This window comes from Dromaius novaehollandiae, chromosome 2 (genome assembly GCF_036370855.1).
Source record: "Dromaius novaehollandiae isolate bDroNov1 chromosome 2, bDroNov1.hap1, whole genome shotgun sequence".
NCBI classification, from domain to species: domain Eukaryota; kingdom Metazoa; phylum Chordata; class Aves; order Casuariiformes; family Dromaiidae; genus Dromaius; species Dromaius novaehollandiae.
Window position 1 is genome coordinate 105,383,363 of NC_088099.1, and position 23,565 is coordinate 105,406,927.

General features: G+C 37.9%; 1 protein-coding gene across 5 annotated transcripts in view; it reads right to left on the reverse strand.

Moving 5' to 3' along the window:
* GMDS (GDP-mannose 4,6-dehydratase) overlaps positions 1-23,565 on the reverse strand; it is a 433,675-nt gene that overhangs the window by 256,001 nt on the left and 154,109 nt on the right. For all 5 annotated transcript variants that reach the window (XM_026114911.2, XM_064507108.1, XM_026114912.2 and 2 more), the window contains exons 5-6: positions 5,799-5,991; positions 4,831-4,935 (exon numbers count right to left, since the gene is read on the reverse strand). In XM_026114911.2, coding sequence (XP_025970696.2) covers positions 4,831-4,935; positions 5,799-5,991 — 298 coding nt within the window. The remainder of the gene's footprint in view (positions 1-4,830; positions 4,936-5,798; positions 5,992-23,565) is intronic.

Below are 23,565 nucleotides of genomic sequence, written 5' to 3' on the forward strand. Positions count from 1 at the left end.
ATGTATAGATAAAGAAAACACCTGCATGGATCACTTAGCAGGATCAGTCTCACAGCAGGGAGAAAAAGCCAGTAAGAATGTATGTCTTCAGGACACTGCATGCTTTCTCTGTTCAAACATGCAAATTAAAAAGCATGAAATGATCTTGGCTGCTCCAGAGCACACAACTGACTTAGTAACTCCTTTTACATTGGCCATGGTACCTTGCCATCAAGTTTTCAATATGCTAGGCAGATGATCCCTGACAATACTAACCAGCTCGCATTTTTCTCATCCAGCAAGGAGTCAGCAAGACACAACACCCTGCTGACTTTTGCTATTCAGATATACTTGTGGGTTGGGAAACTTGGTATTAAATGAAAGGTACACAGCCCTGCCTGGCAAATTTTATACTCTCACATCCCTCATAGGCCTAAAATTACAAAATAGCACTGGCACAAGCCCCTAGTATTTCCAATGGTATTAGGTTGATCAGCTCCTCTCACACAGAACGTATGTAAGGAGACTAGCAATTAGTTTCCTCAACCAAAGAAATGAGAAAGGGAAATGTGGCAGATGTTGGCTACCTTTCTTTATAGGAGATGCAGAAGAACAGCTGTCACATTGTAGGGATTTTTTGTTAAAGTTCCTAGCAGATGTCACCATCTGCTACTGCTACCTCTATGAAAAAGAAAAAAGGGAGACTGAAAATTTGTCAGAAGAAAAAAAAGGAACAACAAAATACATGAATTCAAAAGACATTGAAACATATTTACAGCTAATGGTGGAACCCCTTACCCCCTTGCTCCTGGCAAAACAGTGATCCAGACGTACAGTAAAACCAAAGAGCACGCCCCATTCTCTTCTAATCATGATTTCTTTACATTTTACTCTTACTACTTGTACTCTGACAACCTTCAGCCTGCAATCTAACACCTAGCCATTTCCTTCCTGGCTGAGAGAGAGAGTACAGAATTGAGCAGTTGTATCCTTTCCCTCTGGCTATACGGCAATGCTCTGATGACAATTGCTTTACCAGAGTTGGTATCAGCAAATAAAAATTCCCCACTGAATGATCTACACAGTGATGTCATGTGTGGAGACAAAGCATCTATTACTCAGGAAAAAAAACTAACAGAAAAAAACAAACAAAACTTCCGTTGCATTGTGTCAGAAAACGTGCTGTACATGTTTGTACATCTTGGTAGATAAAGATCAGATGAGGCAAGCAATGAAGTGGTTAACCAAATCGGAGAGTTGATCTCAGACATCAGACATCATCTCTTAATCTGAGAAAACTTCTTATGCTTCTAAGGAGAAAAAAGTAAGGGCTTGTCTGGGAAGAAACAAATGACATTGTCAACAAGTAGTTTGTTTTCTTACTCAGAAAAAAAGATATCAGTGAGATCCAGAGCCCAACAAAAAACCAGGAATCTTTCCAAGGGTGTCAAAAAGGCTTGGATCAAGCCCCAGCTTTCCTGAAAACTAGACTTGCTAATTGCCTCACTTTTCCACTGTCAAAACTGTCATCTAATCGAACTGAAATACCTTTCCAAAATTGCTATAGGGCAGACATTCCCACATTGGTAATACTGGGAGCCACATTCAACCACCAATAGGAACTCTCTAGGCACCAGCTTCCCATAATATTGTCTTGCAAGGACAGTAAGTGCTCACAAAAGAAAAAACGTATTAGCCATTCATCATTCTGGTATTCTTTCACACATTACTTATTTTATCAATGTTTGAAAAAAGAGTTTGCTTCTTATGTTCTTTCCCACAGTCACGTCACCTAAAAAAAAAAGAAAATCTAAAAATGCTAATATCACATGTCCAGCTAGCTTTCTGCACAAGATCACTCACTGGACCTTGGCAGGTCAGGACTTTCGAACTAGCTCTTCAACACCTTCTAGTAAAGACACACTATATTATGGCACACTACATTATCTGGCTGCACAAGACTGTTGCAGAGAGATAATCGACTTTGTACTAGTGACTAGTGTACACTTCCCTGCTTTTTGGATGTGGCTTTATTTTTATTTTTATTTTTTTTAAAAAGGCCAACTTGTAGCTGTCTACCACTGCAGAGCACATTCTGCTTTTCAGGTAGCATCATACTTTGATAATAAATAAAATTCAATAATGGAAGATGCCTTTCTCCTTTGGCCTTATCATAAATTGGGAAACAGCTGAGCTGTACCTGGATAAAAAGTGATAAAAGTAACTGAAGAAACCAGCTTTAGCAAGGTATGTTGCTGATACTGGCCCTCTCCCCAAAGTAAGCAAATTATGATAACTTATCTTTCATTACCAGACCATTACTTGAAATACTATGCCAGATTTTCAGCTGGCATAAATCAACATGACCATATCACTTCAGTGAATATTCAGCCATATTGATCTGTGTGAGCAGAAAAACTTATATTGATCAAAAAGTGATTATTTAAGAATGAGAGACAATAGGTAATATATAATAGAAAAAAATAGAAAGTACTACAAAAAGGCTCAAAGTAAATAAATATGTAAATAAATATATAAATATTACATTTAGTCCAAAATAACCACTTATTATACTCCATATGAGACTTCAGATAATATTCTCTCTTATTAAATACACATGCATTTCTTGAGCATGGGCCCAAGTACTCGTGCAATTTGATAATGCTGCACTATTCCCAAGTTAAGATGTAAGGCTCAGACAGTGGGTTCAACCAACCTGGAATTTATCATCGGTGTTTTTTTAAAGTCACTGGGGCTGTCAGAACATGAAACATCAGAGTTAAACACAAGCCCACACAGAGAGCTTAATGTTCAAATTTGCAGTACACTGTCACATCTTAAAAACTACTTCTGTTACTGTATTTCTGTTATAGAGCAAAAGAGTAAGATAAAAGTAGAGAATCAAACATGCTTCTCAAAGCCAGGACTTCTCGCAAGTCTTGGTAATTTCAGGAAATAGGAAACTTCTCATATTAGACTTAAGCATTTTTTACCCTTATGAACTCTGAGTAGTCTTGCCTATTATTATACAGGCTACATGAGATTAACTACTTGTGTTCCTTCCCAAACTAAAACTATGGAGCTGAAGAGAAAAATGAGTATTCTGTTATTTCTCTTTGATTTTTCCTTATATTATCCCAAGGAGAAAACAGGTTCAACAAAAACCTTTCCCCTATAAGCCTGAAAGGCACGAAAACCATATTTTCTAAGAGTTCTATCAGCAGGTTTTTTTTCAGACATTCACACGTTAAAACACTAGGCAAATGGCACCAGGCTGCGGTTACAGTTGCTTTCATTTCTTGTATTCTTGCTAAGGCTAATGGAGCCAACTGAAACTATTCCTGAGACAAGGATCCTGTCCATAGCAAGAGTGGCTTGATCCCCACCTCAGCACATACACACAACTAAAAGCAAAGCCTGAGACTTCAAATCACAGACTTGGCTTCTCTACAGGGACATTAAATGTGTTGGAAAGAGACTTAGGATCAGAAGCTCTGTCACAGCAGTATCAAAGCTGTAACAAATGTCAGAGGAGCCTACAGGATCAAAATAGCAAGGAGCACTGAAGTTCTTCCGCTCCAAAATGGCGCAAGCCTATAGAAAAGCATCACGAACAGTAAATGCATTCATATAATTTCTAACTCACGCTACAGTTCTTTATTATTACTAGAAACTATGCCAGGCTAATATTTGTCCTTGCATTTTCCCTCTTTTTATGTTGGTCACACTGTTTTAATTGCATCATTATAACTCAAAGTAGACAGAGCTGTTTGCACATCAGATCATATGGTGCACACAGAATATACTAGTGAGCTGTGTAAAAGACAGCAAAGTATTAAGGTTTCTAAATGAAAAAAATTAATGAATTTAATTCTCTTGTAATCTTCAACTTCTACTGTCATCTGCTCCAATAAAAGTGTTACACCAGCTTCTACCACCAAGGATTTGATGCACCATTTAATATAAATGCTGCCTACCCAAAGTACTACCAAGTTTCACAGCTGTGACTCCCAAAGACTTAAATCACTACTTAAACCGTATTGATATCAACTCCTTTCTTCTCTTTTGCTTTCTTTTCTTTACTTTTCTTTTCTTTGACAGTTACTATTATGGTCCATTATATATTTGTATGTATGATTAAAATTATTATATTTTGCACAAGGCTCTAATTTACATAATTGCATTCCTGTAAAAATCAAATTTATTTTTCATTTATAGACAGACCAAAATAAAAGGCTAAGAATCCAGTTTTCTGTGTTAATTTAAAGTTCAATTTTAGAGCGTTTTCATAAAATCCCAGTATTTTCAGGGCAGAGGAAACCTGTCATTGTATAAAAGACTTTTAATCAACTGTGGACTCTTACTCAAACTTAAGTATTAATTTTTCAGAAAGTACTGCAGGAGGAAAAGGGATGATTAAGTGGAATTTAAGTTGCATTGTTTTTATGGGCTAAACAGAAAAGCATTTTAAAGCCATGTGTTGAAAGCCATCTTGTCAGAAGGTCGGGGTCACAATCTACAAACTTCCAAACTACACCAGACTGCATTCATTGTCTTCTGAATTTAGAGGGTCTATTACATCTGCCTCTTAATTCAACATTTATATGCAAATAAAAATCTTGAATACCTGTCATGTCTCAAATTGCATCTATCGTGCCCACCTAAATGTTTAGAAAACTTCCTTTTAAAATGTCATTTTAAAATTTTAGGGCTGACCACAGTAGCGGGCAACGTGTCAGATACCCTTGCTACAGAATTCTGGCAAGCTTAAATGAAACTTGTGATGCGTTCTTTCATTTTTCCTGTCAGATGTACACAAAATTGGGAACAGCTTTACATTGATTTTCTAACCTCTCCTGGGACTTTCATGATTGAAGAGAATGCCGTTCACAGCAAAAAGATTGTAGGCCTCCCTGAAGTTCACCACAATCCAGTAGGCATACAGTTTTGCTGCTCCTACAAAAAAATGATTTTAAAGTGTTATGTATATCCAATCCACTTGTACACAGTCCTCAGACAGAGACATATATGCACCTCTCTCACACATGCAGGGTGGTGTCTACCTTTCAATAAGCGTGCATTAGAATTTGATTAACTCCCTAAATGCGTCATGTTTCACATGGAAAAAATATCCAGCTCAATAAAGAGCAGCTGAATGGAAAAACACTCCTTTTCTGTACAACCTCAGAACCAGTCAGGAAGTGTTAAAGCACTCTCTCACTTGTTTTCTTATACACATTCAAGCACAGCACTTTTTCTTTTACAATACAATTAACAGAGCCAGAGCATGTGAAATACGCCACTGTGGTGACCCCTGCTAATAAAAAAAATGACTTTGGAGGAATAAAAGTGAAAATCTGGTGCCTTAACACTCAAATTGATTTGAAACTTTATCACCAAAGTCTTCCCTGCACATTGCTTTAATGAGTGTTTTGAATTTAATGTGAGTTCATGAAGGAAGAAGTGAGCTTTTGGGAGATTTTCATTTAGGGAACAAAAAGATATTAAACCTTATCACTTCAGTGCTATCTTACAATCCTTTGTGAAGGAAGAGCCACCCTTCCCCCTCCTCTTTACAAGAGCTCTCCACTTCTGATCTGAATGAACGCAGTCTTGTGAAGTGAGATGGTAATTTCCAATCCCCAGGCAATGGCAGCAAATACTTTTTATATAGTAATTCATAAAGGTATGCCTCTCAACATGTCTAGTCACTTTAGTCCTATCATCATTCTCATCTCACACCCAGATGACTTCAGCCCTGAGACATGAGCAAGGAAAACAGACATACAGACACTGACATACACACCGGCAATGCTTACCATAAGGCGATCTTGGGTAAAAAGGGGTGGTCTCCTTCTGTGGGATTTCTTGCACTTTTCCAAAAAGTTCACTGGTGGAGGCTTGGTAGAACTTCACGGAGTTGATAAGGCCACAGGTTTTAATAGCATCCAGGAGCCGTAAAGTGCCAACCCCATCAACATCAGCAGTATATTCTGCTAAGTCAAAAGAAATCTTGGGGAGGAGGGGTAGAAGAAGAAATAGAAAAACACTGATTTACTAAAGGCACCAGAAAATGTAGTGATCATGTAAAACCAAAACAAAGTAATAAATCACGTGTCATGAAACCATCTAGACACTTTTGGATGGACTAGATGCTCGATTAACAAAAGTACCCTCAAAGGATTTCTAAAAATAAACAAGTAGTTCCATAAATAGCAGAACCCAACGTATGGTGTCCCATGAATCCCCCTCTCAGAACTATTTTCCTATGTGAGGTAAGGGGTAAGCCTCTGCGCAGTGGGAGCATTATCGGCCTCTCTCCCATCCCCACAGCCGCCAATTTTCATAACATTTGCTTGGGCTTAATATCTTTGATACCTTTGAATACGGTAAAAAATGGCCAAAATATATTTTAAAATATAGGATAGACAGATAGCATGCTTACATAAACAATTAAAAAAACACTAAACAAAGTCTAAAGTCTAGTAATTTAAATATACCTCAAATGGAAGAGAAGAGTGGAAATAGCTGCTATCAATTAACTCCCAAACCCATATGGCTAAGGAGTATTAGAGCTCTGACTTTTGTACACACGGTAGGGAGACGGTGAAATCATGGAGGTAACCAAAAAAAAGCTGACATCTCCTCCAGTTGACATATTCTACAAAATCTGATAATAGGCTCATGTGCACTTCTGGGGCAAGGCTCCCCTTTCTCTGTTCCAGTGTTTCTCAGTTATCTTTATGGAGGGCTTGACTGTGGCATACACCACAAAGTGATGTTTCAGCCTGCAGTGAAGTCTATCAGAATACATTAATTCTAGTCCTCACAGTTACAGAAGGAAAATAAAAAACTGGAAAAAGTAAGCTGAAGGTATGAGATGTGTTGTGACTGCCCCAGTCTGCCAGCAGGAGAAAAGCTTAGAAGTGCATTCACAATGGTTGCTCTGAGATTACGGGCTCGGAGTTTGGAGGAGCCAGCAGAGCTCCTGCACTCCTAAAAATCTCCTCGTGCTGGTGACCAGCCCTGAAACACATTCCTCTTCCATTCTAGGTCCTCTTTCCATCACAGTATTTTGGTTCAGCATGCCAGTTTTGGGGAAAAAAAACGTTCCCTGGTTTTAGTGCCAAAATCACAAAAAGGAAGTGGCAATGGACCTTCAGAGTGCTCTCCTGCACCGCCTTGGCCCGAGGAAGAATGTGTCACCCCAGGAAGAATGTCCCTGTGTCACCGCTGACTGATGTTTGACAGCTTTCAGGAACAACCTCTACAGCGATGGCAATGTCACAGCCTCTTTGTATGACCGAGGCCAGAAGTTAGTGAGACACTACCAAAAGCAGACAGTGCAAATCTGTGATCCTCTCCCTCTTCAGTCTTCAGTGGTAGGGTGACTACTAATGGCATGCAAAGTAAATGACTATGGCTGGGCAGTTGAGCTATCACAGTGAAATCAAGGGGAAACTTGACACTTGTCAGGTATTTTTTCAGGCTTTCTGCAGATTCAGACAGATAACCCCAAATTCATTTCTCCTGTTAAACTACTCTCTCCACTCAATAATCGCTAGAGGTTTGAGGCTTATTTACACAGCAGATGAAATCAAAATAATTAGATTAATTTTAATCTGCACTTCTAGTTAATTTGACACAAGTATGAAATTATCTAAATGGTATTACTGTACTCCAAAATAAAAATGTTCTCACATAGTATTGAACGAAAATAGCTAAAGGTACGAATTAAAACAAATTTGACTATTTTTTTTTACCCAACAAGAAAAAAGAAACCTGACACTTTGCTTATTAACCTGGCATGACCTAGCTGAAATACAGCACTGCTCTACTGAGGAGCGCTGAACGTTTTCTGTTTTAAGCCACTTGCCACAAAAACGACAGCCACTCAAGGCCTCTCAGCTTCGATGTTACAGTAACCCTTGGGAAAACATCTTAATGAAAAGGTGATACTGTCGACAGTGCACTAATGAACGCAAATTAGTATATTTACCATATGACTAGCGCCCTCACAGTGACATCGCAGCTCTCTAAGAAAAGACAAAACACTAATTGTAGCAGAAACAGGAATTCACCCATATAAAGGTATTGTTTCCAACAAGTAACTTGTCAATAACATCTCCGCAAACGTAAATCTTTGCTGGCATATTCTGCTACACAAATTAATTGTACATGTATCTCAGCTGATCTTAAATGAGAAAAATTACCTTTCCAGAGATCCCAGATTATAAAGTCTCTTACCAAAGTGAACAATGAGGCCGCAGTAGCAACACCAGGGACTTGTCGCAGTGGCTGATGCACAGACCAGTTTCACAAGATACGCTTTTCCCTATTGCCTCATGAATGACCTCAATCTTCACCTAGAAAAATCACTCCCTGGGGTGTGAGGTAATTCTGCCTCCATGTTTGCCCGGGTCTGCATGTCTCCAGAGCAGAAGCTGACAGCTTTGTGTGTGCTTGCTGTTTTTCTAACGTGGCCTGTTGTTCACCAGGGACAGCACTCAGACCACTAAACTCATTTCATTTAGGACAACAGGCTAGACTAGAACGGCAGTCACAAAAATGAAAAATGTTTCATCCACTAAAACATCCAACACCAAAAACGCAGGACTCTCTTACGACGCTTTGTAGCAGCAGTAACAGCTAGCATGTCAAACTCCACATTAGATTTTAATTTGATTCTAATTCAAAGTTAACAATGTAAAAGACTTTTATAAAATAGCAATACCAGGTAGATTAGATATTTATCAATGAAGTAGGACAGAGCAGGGAAAAGTGCTCAGTTACCATTACCACATTATTCCCCTTTCCTAGCGCATGTTATTTTGTGTCTTAAGATGTGTCTATTTGCGCCGTTCAAAAGTAAAGATAACAGTGTATTGTTAAAAGTGGACACATCAATAGGGAGATATTTCAATCCTTGGTTAAAAATACTTCAGTTCCAAGTTTTCAGGCCCTGAACACCTTGCAGAATTGTCTCAAAGCATATTAAAATGGAACTAGACTTCTTGAGTATGAAGGAGTTTCATATAATAAGTATCATCAGCTCATATGGATTTCACTGCTAGCCCTGTTGTGCTAAGTTTCAAATGCATTCTTAGGTAAGGGTAAATTTCCACAGCAAGACTTATCCATAGCTTGATAAAATATTTGAGAAAAGCATAGATTCATTCATTAAAAAAGTTCCTGGTATCACATGACAAATAGGAATACACTAGCCCACATCGTATCACACAACTCGAAGGATGACAAAGAGCGTTGAGAACTATATATATTCTTTATTTTGAATTCAAACTCTTTTTTCCCATTTCTTTCTAATTGCCAGATTCAGTCCCTACACGAGATTCAAATTTAACAGAGTGATGTTTTAAATATTGTGTTTCCCAATTGATTGTTCAAAACCAAGCTTAGCAAGGTCTTTAACAAGATTTAAAAGCTTACTGAAAGCTATCTAAATGAAAACATATGGGGCTTTTACCTTCCACAAGAACACATTCCTATCATGTCTAGGAGTACTATATACAAGCCCATAGACTTAATAATGCTTGCTTATGACCACAGGGTCATCAGCAATGGCCAATATTCTGAAAATAAATACCAAATGGGCACACAAATAGGTGTGACTGTGTGAGATACTTCTTTTCTATTTTGTTATTTAGAACAATCAAAAGGATGGGCTGTAACCATCCTACCAAAACAGGTTAGCTTCCTACTGAAAATTATGTGTATTAGAGGAATATGCTCTAATGCTCTACCTAAGGAATATAAATAATGATTGAAATTTCATCTCCTTTCTACAGCTTTCTCAGCTTCAGAATGTGGGATTTTTGGAAGGCTAGTGAAGCCTCAGGAGAAAATAGGATGATTAAAGTGTAAGTTACTATTCTTTCACTGTAAAAGCAGAGGTGGCTAACCTAATTATAATATCAAATTAAGGATCCTTGTACTCTTGAAAAATTTACAGTAGATTTCTTTAGATTTATCAGAGTAAAAAATACTAATCAGGTCTCTCAAAGCTTTGAGAAAATTTACACCTGAGAAGAAAATCACGAAGAAGGGAAAACTGCTCAAAAATGTTTTATGTCTCATAAGTTTCACAGCGGTTATGTTTTTGTATTCTTTAAAATCAATTCTGTTTGCTTTGAATATTCAGTGTGCCTTCCACTGCCAATTAAAACCACTGGGATCACTTATAGCATCTCAATAAACAAACTGTTCAACCCTTAGGAACCGGCATTTAAAGCATAACATTCCAGTTGCTAAATCTAATGCAGAATATGGGCCAAACATTCCTATGAAGTCCTAACACACTGAAAAAAAAATCATAGGGATTTTAAGAAATCTAAAGAATTTTTTTTTTGGGGGGGGGAGGAAGGCAGGGAGGCGAGAACCTATATACCTACTAAAACTTCAGGTAACCTCTAGAAGAATATGACAATTTCTCTCCCCTCTCTCCCAACCCCTTAAATCATAATGAACACTTAACTCATTGCCCCCTCACGCAACAAAAGAAGTAGCTGAGTATTTGGAAGATACCAAAACCCCCAAACTATATATTTTTGTTATACAGAAAAATATTCAATTCAATAGCTCTGCATTGCTTATTGTAAAATTACATTCTTGATATATTAAAGCCCTATGCAACTTAGCTAAACAGAAATGTACTGAAAAGAATAATGACTGAATTTTTGGATAAAAGGAACGTGCCTTTTTGCAGATCTATCTTCTTCCCTACTTCTTTCCCTGTTCTCTCATTAACAAAACAAAACAAAAAATAAAATTAAAGTGGTCCGTACAGAATTAGAGTGATCTGGCAACATGATTACAAACAGAGAATTATCAAGGAAAAGGTTTTACAAGTACAACAACATTTTTTCCTAAAATGCATCTTCCCCAAGACACATTCGCAATATTGCTGCAGCAAGAGAGCCTGAAGTAAGAACTGGTAACAACAGTTATCAACATTTATTCATCAATTCATATCGTCCTGGCAAACAAGGATTCTTTGTCTCTCTCTCTTTTTTTTTTTTTTAATTAAATCTCAGATCTGGATAACTGTGATTTTAAAGTTACCTGTGAAGCAAAAGAATAAGCAGTGCAACTGGTAAAAGACCAGCCTTTCTGCCATTACTGATGTTCGAGGTCTCAGTAACGCAGCTCCACTGCAGCTACATCATACTGTGAACTGAGCGACCTGCGAGCCTGCTTGAAGTTGCTATAAGTTTGGTTTTGACATCAGTGGGCCAGTATTTCACATTCATCCCTGAGTGAGAAGACCCAAATCAAAGTAAGAAAATAAGCTATTTACTGTTTAGTGTTCTTTAATGATCCTTCTTGGTCTTTGTTTTCTATAACCTGTTATAAACTACAGCAGACTATGCTTTAGGGACCAGGTCAGTCTTACACAAGTAACCCCAGAGTGGTTTTGCTTATGCATAAAAAGCGGAAGCTCAAATGTAAACCTGTTCATCGCCCCAAACACATACCCGCTTTTGCACCCTTCAAAAAAGCAGAAATGAGGGGTGACGCAGAGTTCAGTCCACTTACGACTGCCCACTGTTCATTTCCCCAAGCAAGTGCAGATCACTTGATCTGGGGAATGTGGGGAGGGAAAAGGTGGCAGGCGGAAGCAGAAGCCTCACAACAAAAGTGGGCTTCTAAGTCTGAAAAAAAAATTATTCAGGATAACAACAGTAAAGACATGCATCATCTTTCATTTTGTCCCAAAGGGACAGGCACCACAGAATCCCAAAGCAACTACCACCTGTCAGCTTCATGAGCATGAAAAAATTTCTTGAACAGATATGTTAAACTGCTATAGCCCAGATGATATGCAACAGGAGTGCTGCTACACTGTCTGAAGTCCCCAGCTGTCTTGCAGTTGCACTACCCTGCAGCACAGTTTAGAGCGAAAGGAGCTCAGGCAGGTGGGCAGCAGCTTTTCTCTGTGCAGTTGAAACAGTTTAGGATTTTAGCGACAGGCTCTTAACACGCTCCACAGTGCATGTCCATATGGCAACCTCTGATGGTTTGGCTTGGACAAGTTTTCTTTAGAACTCTCTTCCTGATTAAATTCATGTTCTTCATGCTAACTTTCTGAAATAATCTTTAAAGAGAAATGCATTGGCAGCATCAAAATAGTTTTCCTTTTTTTTCTTCTCACGATCAGAAACTACTACGTAGTCTGTTGTGAAAAAAAGAAAAAAATCAATCCAAAGCAGAGAGCAAGCACAGAAAAACACTCCGAGATTTTTTTTTAAATGAAACTAATAGCGGTTGATAGCTGAATGTATTACTCAATTTCTATAACAAGTGGGGCTCCTAAGAGTTTCATGGCAAACTGCAGGTGCGATTGTAAATCTAGCTCACAAGGTCACTCTGGCCTTTAAAGTGCCATACCGGTAGATGCCTGACCAAAAAAGTATACAGCAATCACCAGTTACCTGTTGTGTTTAAGTTTTGATGCCACAATCCATAACTGGAATATACATCACCTTTGAGGTCTATTTTAATAAAACAAAGGCTCCCACATTCTGCACAGTTGTCCCGGCCACTGGACTATTGACTGAAAGGCATGTTTTAGAACAGATCTCTGAGCAGATGTAATTTGTAAATTGTTCTTCTACTTATTGACTAGATAATTGAGTGGATTTAGAGAATTTAAGACACTGGATTGAAAGAAAGGGAGAGATTTTCCCCAGAGGGAAATCAAAAGGCAATGGACACAAGTTGCTACAGGAAAAATTACAAATAGATGGTAGGAAAAATCTTTTCACAACAAGAGTGGCCAAACACTAGAACAGGTTGCCCAGAGAGGTCGTGGACTCTCCATCCTTGTAGATGCTCAAAATTCAACTGGGCATGGCCTTGAGCCACTTGCTGTAAGCTGGCCCTGCTCTGTGGAAAGAGTTGGTTCAGATGACATTCAGAAGTCCCTTCCGACCTAAAGTATTCCATAATTCTAATAAAACTAAGATTACAGCAGTGTGTTTCAGATTTGTAACATTATCCAGTGAGTAGAAAGTGGATGTGAAATTATTCAGTGTGCAAGAATAAGGCCTGGTCCTGCAGAAAAACAGCAGTTTCTCCTGGGGGAGTGGAGAGCTGTTTGCAGCAACTTTTAGGAGGCACACAGTCCAACAGTCATTATATCTCCTCCACAGAAGAGCTTTATATACAGGAATGCTCAGATCTGATAGTAATAAAATACCAAGGTGGAGGAGGGGGAGGAGGAGGAATATCACAGAACATGAGATTCAGTATGGCCATAAACCTTTGTCGCAAAAATGTAACCTCCCCATTAGTTTTGCTTATCTTCTCACCCATTTGTTATTAATTTGACGGAACTGGGGAGTTGTCAGGGTTATGTGATGCAAGGAATTTATCTTGCAGAACAATCTTCAACCCACTGTTCAAAGTCTTTAGTTTTGAATTACAGAGATTAGAAAAGAAGCTTTTAAAAAAGAAGTGTTGATTCTTTATTCCTTTTAAGCACTTTTTTTCAGGGATAGTTTTAACAATATACATATTTATCCAACTTTTAAAACACAAAAAGCATGCAGCAAGTCAAGATGGGCATGGATGTTTGAAATTTTGTAACTTCAATGATTAGTGACATTATAATACCCTGAAAGTTTTCATACATACTGAAGTCCAGCTGTGCCAGAGGCTTTAAGCACTATTCAACAGAAGGACAAAAAGGGGCAACTTTCAAAGTCACTAGAGAACTTTCAAAGGGAGATGTAAAAAGATAGCCAATTCATTTTGCTTTATATGTGCCAAGTGAATAGGGAGATATGAATAAAATGCGTGAGGGGAATGCAGTCACTTTGGAAGAAATAGCATCATTTTTTATTCACTTTCACATATAAAGAAATGAATTCAAAACCTACAGGCTATTTTAAAATAACCCCCAATACTACAACTAGGTATAATATTAATACATACAAATATATACTATACACACACACACACACACATATATATATATATATAAAACTTCTTATGCTTTTTAAAATCTTCCATCCTTGCTCCCTTAATGCTCTTAAACATTTAGAATGATGCTCTACACAGAAGTGCTAAAACATCACTGCAAGCAGAAAAAAAAAAAAAACAAAAAAAAAAGCCACAAAAAACAACAAACCCTCAGCCCCTATCTGCTTTATGATTTTGACAGACTTCCAAAGGATGGCAAGACAGAGAGATACGGAATTAAAGCAACGATCTGACATAGGCACAGCTTTGTTGGCAACAAACTTCCAGTCTCTTCTCTCTTTTTCTTCCTGGCCAACAAGACTGCAAAACATAAGGCAATCCAATGGACCCCCTCGAATGCTGATATGAATGCCGTATTGCCTAGAAGCTAGAATTACCCCAAGGGTTTACAAATTACAGTGTGGCCTGACTCCCTTGACTCTCGCTGCTGCATAAGGAAAAACCTCACAAGGTTTATGGGTCTTGCCAGAAGTCTTACCTTTTCAACAAGAGGAAAATTACATATTTTCAGCATTTATTATTTATCACTTATGAAAATTACTTCCTTGACTGCAATTCCTCATGCCAAATGACCTTGTTTTAGAAAGCTTAGTCCAAACAGCTGTTTCCGAGGTACCCCCAAAATAGCAAAAATGCATGTCTCTCCAAGACAAAGTAATTTTTAAATTAAACTACATAGTATTTAAAACTATTAAAAATAAATTAAAAAAATAAATTTAAATTTAAAAATTATATTCAAATATATATAAACATATATAGATTCCAGGCAGATTTGAATATGGACTATTTTTCTTATAAAGGCATTTGACCTAGAAGTAAGATGCACCAAAAAAAATGAAGAAACTTTGTAAAATCATTTCTCGAATTTTTCAAATTCAAGTAATTACAAATTTAAAACGTGTTAGAAAACTGAAAGCAAAAACAATTTTTTGGTTTGTTTTTCCCCACCCCAAATGTTCTTTACTGACAATTTTCTGCTCAGTTCTCCAAGTTACATTGTCCACTCTTTGGGGTTTGTCTTTCTGTGCTAAATCTACATAGTAACTGATGTAGTATAACTATTGTAATAAAAAAAGAGAAAAAACACTGAATGTTGGTTAGGTCCTATAAGACATTCTGAACAAGCTGGACACACTCCGAGTGAAGCATCTACAGAGATCTGACAGATACTATATATAAAAAATAGTTCCTGTAACCTTTAACAAAAGCTTTCACTTCTCACTCTATGGGAATTTCTGCAATTTTTATTCTCTAAAATGAAAAGCATTTTCTCCTTCTCCCTAAAAGAAAGGCTTATTTGCTCTCTCCTTCCTCACAGCTAATTGAGTGTTGATAGAGCTTCCCTGCTTCACAGGGATACTGCAAGAAAAATGCATTAGGTGAACGTGCTTGTATTGATAGCAATCGGACCACAAACCCAATTAGACGGGCTGCCCATACATGTGCACTCATCTACTTGATTTTAAAGCTAAGGCTGCAGACATACAGTCAAGTCATTACAATGTAAGTTACCATTTCTGTGGAGCTGAAGTAAAAGTATCTGGGAGTACTCTTAAAACACAGCAAATGCAACATAATGCAACTTAGCTCTCATTTACTGTGAACTACTCTAAAATCAAATCAATTCATCCATCATAGCCTAAGAGTGGAGAGTTACCTCAGCTCTGACTACAGGTTCCAGCTCGCTACCTTGTAGTGCTCTGGTTGTGGCTGAGCTGGGCCTCCAGAGAGGCAAATGATAACATGAAGTTTTGAGGAAATAACCACATGACTGCATGCACAGAAAAAATCATGGCTTTAGGCAATGTGTCTTGGGCACAGCCAGGTAGGGGACACTCTTCACTGATATCCAACGAGGCCCTGAAGTACCCAGGGGCATTGAGAGCTCAGAGTCAAAAGCCTGCTTCAGTGTGGCAAAGGCGATGCAAGGTACTCCTTACCAGCAAGCAAATGACATCTGCCTCCACTTATGCACGCAGTTTATCCGTTAAATAATGAAGTCGTGTTCTTCACAAAGATACTGCTCTTGGAGAAAACTACTACAAAGATACCTCTTCTAAACCAAAGATAAGCGTCATTACTTCAGACTGACTCTTGCTCCAATCACTCTCCATATTAAGTCCAAAGTCTGCCTTCCTTTGCCATGGCTACTTACCAGTACACTTGCAGTTCCTCAAAATGTTATACCTGCATGGTCCTAGCTCTACTTTCTGGTTTGCCATAGAGCAATCAAAGACTGCAACAGTGATGAAAACCTCTCCTTAGCTAGAAAAAGCTCAGCATACCTCAAACCTCTGTGTAATTGACTTGTGAGACTCTTATTTTTATTGAAGGTACATCAAAAATTAAATTTTAGTGACTTGTTGCATGGGCCAAATTTGGATGGATGTGTATGTACTGACAAAAGACAAGCTCCTACAGTTGCCCTCTTCCAAGTTTCTGCTCCAATATTCCAGTAGGAATGACTGGGAAAATGAACAGGTATGTCAAGAAATAGTCACTTTTCTTTTTTTTTTCCAATTTTATTTTTTGAACAGGGAAAAGCAATGCCTTTCCTTTCCATGCATAAAGGTCACCTTCTCTCAAATTTTAAGGCCCTGCCCTGAAAAAGGGCCACATTTCAAAATCGCTCTCTTTTTCACAAAACCAACAGTGCTCTTTTCCCTTTACTTGTTCTTGAAAACAGTTGACATTTTAAAATATCTTTTACAATAAATATAATAGTCTCAAGTCTACGCTTGCCATGAAAAAAATCCACCCCTTATGGTTTAATCTGCTAAAGTTACAACCAACCAACCCCTCTTCCTTCCCCCAAAGAAAAGCCTTAAAATGCCAAGAGAGGGAACCCTAGTACCTGAGCACCAATACCCTCACCTTTGACACATGCACAGGCATTCCATATGACTAATTTTAAAATCAGAGTATTAATAACATCCAGCAATACAGTAGCTGATGATGGCTTTGTTGGAAATGATGTAATAAACCTGTTGAAACAGCTTTCAATATTTTCACTGTAGTAACACCTAATTTTAACTTTCCCTTTTCAGGCAAGATGGGGATAGTAATCACTGAATCCCTAAAAACAGACAGCACTAATTCTCTGTGCTGTGCAGGAAGCAACGAAAGTGCAATGTACTGCTATCACCACTGTTATCACTGAGATTTCAATGTGGTTATACTTAGGAAACCAGGAACCTTACATCTCTTTAATTGTATCCTTTAAGTTAGAACTCGATTGTTTTCTGCGTGAAAGTGAGCACTTTGAATTTAAAGAACACCCCCCTCATAAAATGTTCTATTTAATCATGTTATTGGCCTCACAAGGATGTGGGTGGCTAGCTAAAAATGTGTGGCATGAATCAGAAAAAATCATGCGCCTTGACAGATACATGGGGAGTAGCTGAAAAGGCGAAGGGACAGAGAGCTTCAAGGGATGAGGCTTGCTGGTTAAAGTTTGTCACCATTTTTCCCTTTTCTGAACAAGCATGATGCTACTCTCAGAAAATAAATCAGCCAGATTTGCCACTGGCATCCTCATTTGCCTTTATTTTATTATTTTTATTATTCCATACTAAAGCCTCTCCATCATAATTCTTAGAAAATCATGTATAGGCATTAATTTTAAAAGGCATATTTCTGCTTTGACACTCATGAGGCATGGTAATCATAAATCGAAGATGATCATTGTAATTGATTTGTGTACTGTAATCCACAACACTAACCTCAGCCTCGTTTTTTCACCCATCTCTTGGGTTCTGATACAGAGAAAAAGAAGAGGAATAACAGCTGCCTTTCACTTGAACATTAAGTTAAACAGTTCAGGAAACAGGGACATGACAGACAACTAATAGCATAAACCCAAGAAGTTTGGGAGTTTCCCCTCTTGCCTTTATAAACCAGTCCTATCTTATTTCAGTCCACCTAACTATGCCCTCAGAGAACATTGAGATTTTCACCTCTCGTGGTGCTGGAAAAGAGACTAGATTGACACATGCATGACAATATTCCTACTTGTCTGTATTACAATGTGGTATTCAATGTGCCAACAAATTCTCCCTCAGAGCAGCTTTGAAAAAGTCTTGATTGCCATATAAAAAGCTCCAACATATTTCAAAGTGAACTTTGCAGCCTCGGGATGAAGCAAGTTGGAAAGGCAATATGGAAGACAAGAGCAAGCTGTCAAAATGTAGTGAAGAAATCACCGGCCATAATCAGTGGAAACATCAACTTTCATAAACAGTGAGGTCTATAAAATTGTGTATGGCTATATTTTGCTAAAAAAATTGTATAGCTCAGGCAGATGCTATGTCTCTATTGTATGCAAATATTTTATTTCAATTAGCACTTTTCAATCATGCTTTTCTTTTCTGAGTGACTCATGGATATCTCAGTCAAGAAATGACAGGATCACAAGCTAATGCCAACAGGGTGCATTTATCTCACAGAGAGATAAATGGGGAAGGAAATAGGAAAATCCATCTCACGATTTTTTTCATCTTCTTTCATCTTCCTTTTCAAACGTGTTTTCTGTAAATGCCTGCAAGTCTCTTTAACACGGCACACTCAACTTCCATGTCCTTCCAAGCTAGTAGTATTCACACAAATTTAGTCAAAACTAAGGAAATTGCGTTTCCAGAACCTGATAACTGGGCAGAAAAAAAATCAAGTTCAACTCATATGTTTTATTATACTGCACTGAACCCAAGACCAAATGAAGGCTAAGGCTACTGAACACTAACTTGCCAGCAAATGCACATACGAAATGAGGGAACCTTTAGAACTTGTACATGCCACTGAAATAGTCCTACTGCACAGGTCATTATGAGAGGTGATTGTCCATAAGGGAGATGTACTGAATAGCTGTGAAGTATGGCTGGATGAAAAAATAACGCAAGTTAAGATCCACAATCCCACACAACACTGACATAAGCTAAGAACACTAAGTCTCACTGCTGCAGTAGTTTTAGCTAATTTCCAGAGCACTGACCCCAAGCTGCCTTGGGGCGCTGAACATCCTCACCTGGGATACACCAAGTTTTGTCAGTAACTGCAAAAATACGGGGATAGACGTATTGGTGTTCTCTATTAGTCAGAGAAGCAAAGGAAATTGCAAAAGAGTCATTTGGGAGTTTGGAAATGTTAGTTAATTTTCAGTTCTGCATGACTGGTATATTCTAAAGAAGCTGAGCAGGGAAGGGTGACAGTGTAAATATACAATGTTAATGGAGAATACTATAATTGGTAAAAATTAAAAAAAATTCGCATGTGTTTCATGTTTCTGTAGATTTTAACACCTCCCGTGTTGCAAGAGTGCTTTCTCCACACACAAATTTAAGCTGAGGTTCACTGGAATTGCATCTGAAAATATGTATTTTTAATACTGTTTATGTTCTAGGCAGTAATCCCTTCCTCAAAAACTGAAGGATTTAAATGAAGTCATGGCTGCTAAGTGCACTACTCAGCCATATATCATGTTCTCAGAAGTACAAAGAGTACTGGAGGGTGAAGGGTTTTAGGGCAATGTATGATTTCTGCATGAAAATACAGAACCGCTATTATATAATTTTAGCATCTTGCCAATTTTTCTTTTTTGAGCAGGAGAAAGGGATGGAAATGAGGAGGTTAAATGGAACTAGAATGGTACTGTTTGTACCCTGGTGAATATCAGGGAAATGATAAATGATCCCTAAGCACATAGACTGATTTATGCAATAAAAAATAATATACAGAGGGGTGGAGCCTTCGTGTGAAAATCTCATCCTTGGACAGCTACAAGGTATGAAATGCACCCAAGTGTCTCCAGTCCCTCAGGGTTGCAATTATCTCATGATAACCACACCCTCAAGAGCTGTCTCTTCTGCTCTTCTGTGGGGTGGTGGGAAGGGCAGGGGAAGAAAAGGGAAAGAGGTGTATTTCTGATTGTGAAAAACAGACGATTGATAGTTTATATTAGTGAATGCTGTAAGCTCAGGCTGTTAGGGTTCTGATTTTTTCCTAATTAACAGGATGAGTAAAAAGAAGTCGATTCTCATGTCCATATGATAAAGGAAAAAACAAAGATAAAGAAAAGCCATTAAGACGAACACAAGTCAAAAAAACAAACCACGTACTTAAATTTTTGGCCTTTTCCGTAGCTCTCACTTAATACCGCCAAGGTATTAATAAACACAACAAAGAAAATGCCACTGAACTTCATCCTGTAAAGGCCAGTTTATCCTCAGAAATTTCAGATAAATGGTGCCATCCTTAAACCTGCTATATCACTTGAAATAGTCTGCACAGAACAACTACTCCTTTTTGTCTGTTTGCAGTGCTAAAAGGTATTAGAGCACACTGAAGTTATCCTATAGGACAAGAATAACCTGCCTACTCTGCTGTAAAAGTCTGGGCTCTTCCTAACACAATAAAGTGTTAAATATAAATGTGAATTAAAGAGTGTTAAATTTCTGAACTATACAAGCTGTTAATCCAGCCCCTGTCTAAGGACTTGGCTAATATATATCCAGTTCAAACTAATGGTATTCAACTAGGTCTTCAACGTATAGATCTGCTGATGCAGCCACTTAACTTCTTGTGCTGTAAGCTTGCTAAAATTAGGAAGAAAGAGCTACTAGCCTTGTAAAGTCCAATGATGTATCAGCCTAACAACATATTTATATAGATTTTTTTATCCTGTAGGATAACAAAATACACAATATATTTTCTTCTTCAGGTGAGAGAATACAGATACTTGATTTACCTTACCGAAGTGATAATATTCACCCTCTTTGCAAGCAGACAGTAACGTTATGCAACACCTTAGCACAGGAACTTATAAATATCATATCCAGGTATAAGATCTAAGTAGATACCATGCCAAAATTGTATAGCAACCTTATCCCAGGAGTCTTGTTTTCCCCCAACATAACCCCAAGACATCAGTTCTCATCAACATTCAACAATCACTGACACATTTGTTTTGAAATTAAAACTTTCTACAAAATTAATATATTTGTATGATATTCAATATCTGAAAAATTCATTTGATCATAAATTTTTTCAAGAGATTCTAGTGCACAATAGAGCAAATATAGGTACAGTGCATCTCAGAAGTCTGTTATGAGCATTTACTATTTTCTTCAGATCCACTAGAAGTAGTGAAAATAAAGAAATTTTAAGAACAGATCAAACACTTGCTCTAAAATGCATGCCTTATGTACTACATACTTTAGTTCAGATTTTTTGTTTAGCTCTAAAATCAGCAAGTTCATCCTTGAAATCACTCTGACCTGAAAATAATGCTCTCTGCACTGAAAATCCTCACCTAACCTTCAATATATAGGGGAATTTACAGCATAAGACAGTGACAGAGGGTACAACAAAAAGATTTTAGCTGCCATACTATTTTTCTTACATTTCCCTTTGCTGTTCATCAAACCCTTGAACGAAGTCTTTCACCGGAGCTGAACTACGACTTCATGATGTTTCTTCTATTGTTACAAGATGGAATGACTGCCTTGTCAAGAAGGGACTGAGCTTCTTAAATAAAAAGGGTATTTCTAACGCAATGAGTCTACAGTTCCTCTATCATCTGTTCACAGCTCTGTCAAAAAGAAAAAAAATGTGATGTGCTCCACATCCACAGTTCTTTCGTAACTTGTTCTTGGTAAAGATGAACTGAAAATTTCACGACAGGCAAGCCTGAGGTACTGTCTTCTCTGTAAAGAGTAAGGTCGCATTCAGAGAAACTGATTGACTGCTCACCAGTTTCTTTTTTCTCACTTTATTGTTTTGGTCTGTCTGACATTCAACTTTACAGAAACCTACAAATACAGAAATTTGTTTTTTATGATTTGATTTCTAAATTACTGTTTTTTCTTCAAAACTGTATCAAAACATTCATAAATTTTAAGATTGAGGTTGTGATTTGCTACCAATATTTCAGTATTTTTTGACAAAAGTAGTTATCTGAACATATCCAACAATTCAATTTATGATGCATATGTTTCAGTTCTTTTTCTTTGCAATCTGAAGTAACATTTTTATTTAGGTAACCAAAGACTGCAGATACTCTCTTGGAAAACTAGCTCTGGAACTGTTCAGTAGTTTGTTCAAACTATGTAAGCCCTCTTGAAAAGTTAACATTTGTATGTAATATGCCACAAAACAATAGATCAACGGGCTCAAATTCCTCAAAATTTCTTGTGTGTCTTATTCTTCACATGTCTGTATCAGCAGGCTTTTACTGAAAAACAGTGTCAGTGATGTAAATAAAAACAACCTCAGCTCAACCAGAGCTAGTTTTGAGTCTGGTGCATAAACAGATTCAGCAAAGCTGAGAAGATCCACGTGGACAGGGGATTCACCCTGGTGGAACTGCTGGTAGGATCAAGATCTAAGTTTACGGGATTTCACCATTTCAATCAGGAGGAAAGTGATCAGTCAAAAGCATGGTATGATGACGTATGATATGGTGATATCGCAGATGATCAAAAAAGCATAACACATTTGGGATGGTTCTGTATTTTTAAACAACCACTGCAATTTTCCCTCCCAAACCCATTACCCTTCCCCCCACCCCAGTTATAGAAATCAGTAAATCTGGATCCAAAGCCTGGAGACATTAGATCATTTTTTGGCAGACCCTGATGTTCACATAGCTAGTTGGGCACAAAACCAGCACTATGCATTGACAAAACACTGCAGTGACTTTTCAGAAATGCAAAGCTTCTCAGTTATAAGAATAAAAATCCTACACATTAAGTAAGTGCATTATTGAAGAAGTGTGCAGCTATGAACAGCAGGAGGACTTTCAGGAATGTTTGTAACCTCACTGTTTCAGCACTCGCACTGAAGAAACTTAATTGCATGCTGAGTAAGTAACTCCCCAGCACTAGGCTAAGGAGAACCATCAGCTGCTCAAAATTGCAGCATAAACCCCAGAGAGGTTGAAAATAGAACTATAACAAGGGTTTTATTAATAGACATGAAAGGGCAAACTACACAGCACTTTACCCATCCATGCCTCACAAAACAGTCTTTCGCATTGCTTCATTCAAATATCGAGAAGAAAAAATAAAACACGGTATTGTTTCACACTAGTCTGTCTTGGCAGCCTATTGCAATCTGGCTGTAGAAGTGTCTGCTTTCAAATTTTAAAACCTCAAGGCAATTATGCTGCTCTCAGACTAAACTTACACAGCATATTTCAAAAGAACTTACATCTAAACAGAGGGAATTCAACAGTGATCAATGTTCAACAGGCCTCAGTGGCAATAAACTATTTACTGCCTTAACCTTTTAAGTTTGCACAAGTGAAGTGCTCAAGACTTCTGTGATGAATTAACTGAAGTGTTTGGTTGTGACTAGCACAGGCGCTCGTTCAAATCATCTATCCAACAACACTGCCCGCCTTGCAGCCTGCACAAATAGGCTCAGGCTGGCGCTGAAGCAATTGTCTTCTCATCCTTGTTGAAGCTCCATTGTCCAGGCATATTTTCCACTTACTTTTACTATGTCCATTATGCTTATGGAGTCATCTTGGAAAAAAAAAGTGTATGAAATGCTAGGCATGTTGATTATCATCTATTACCAGCCTGATTATTA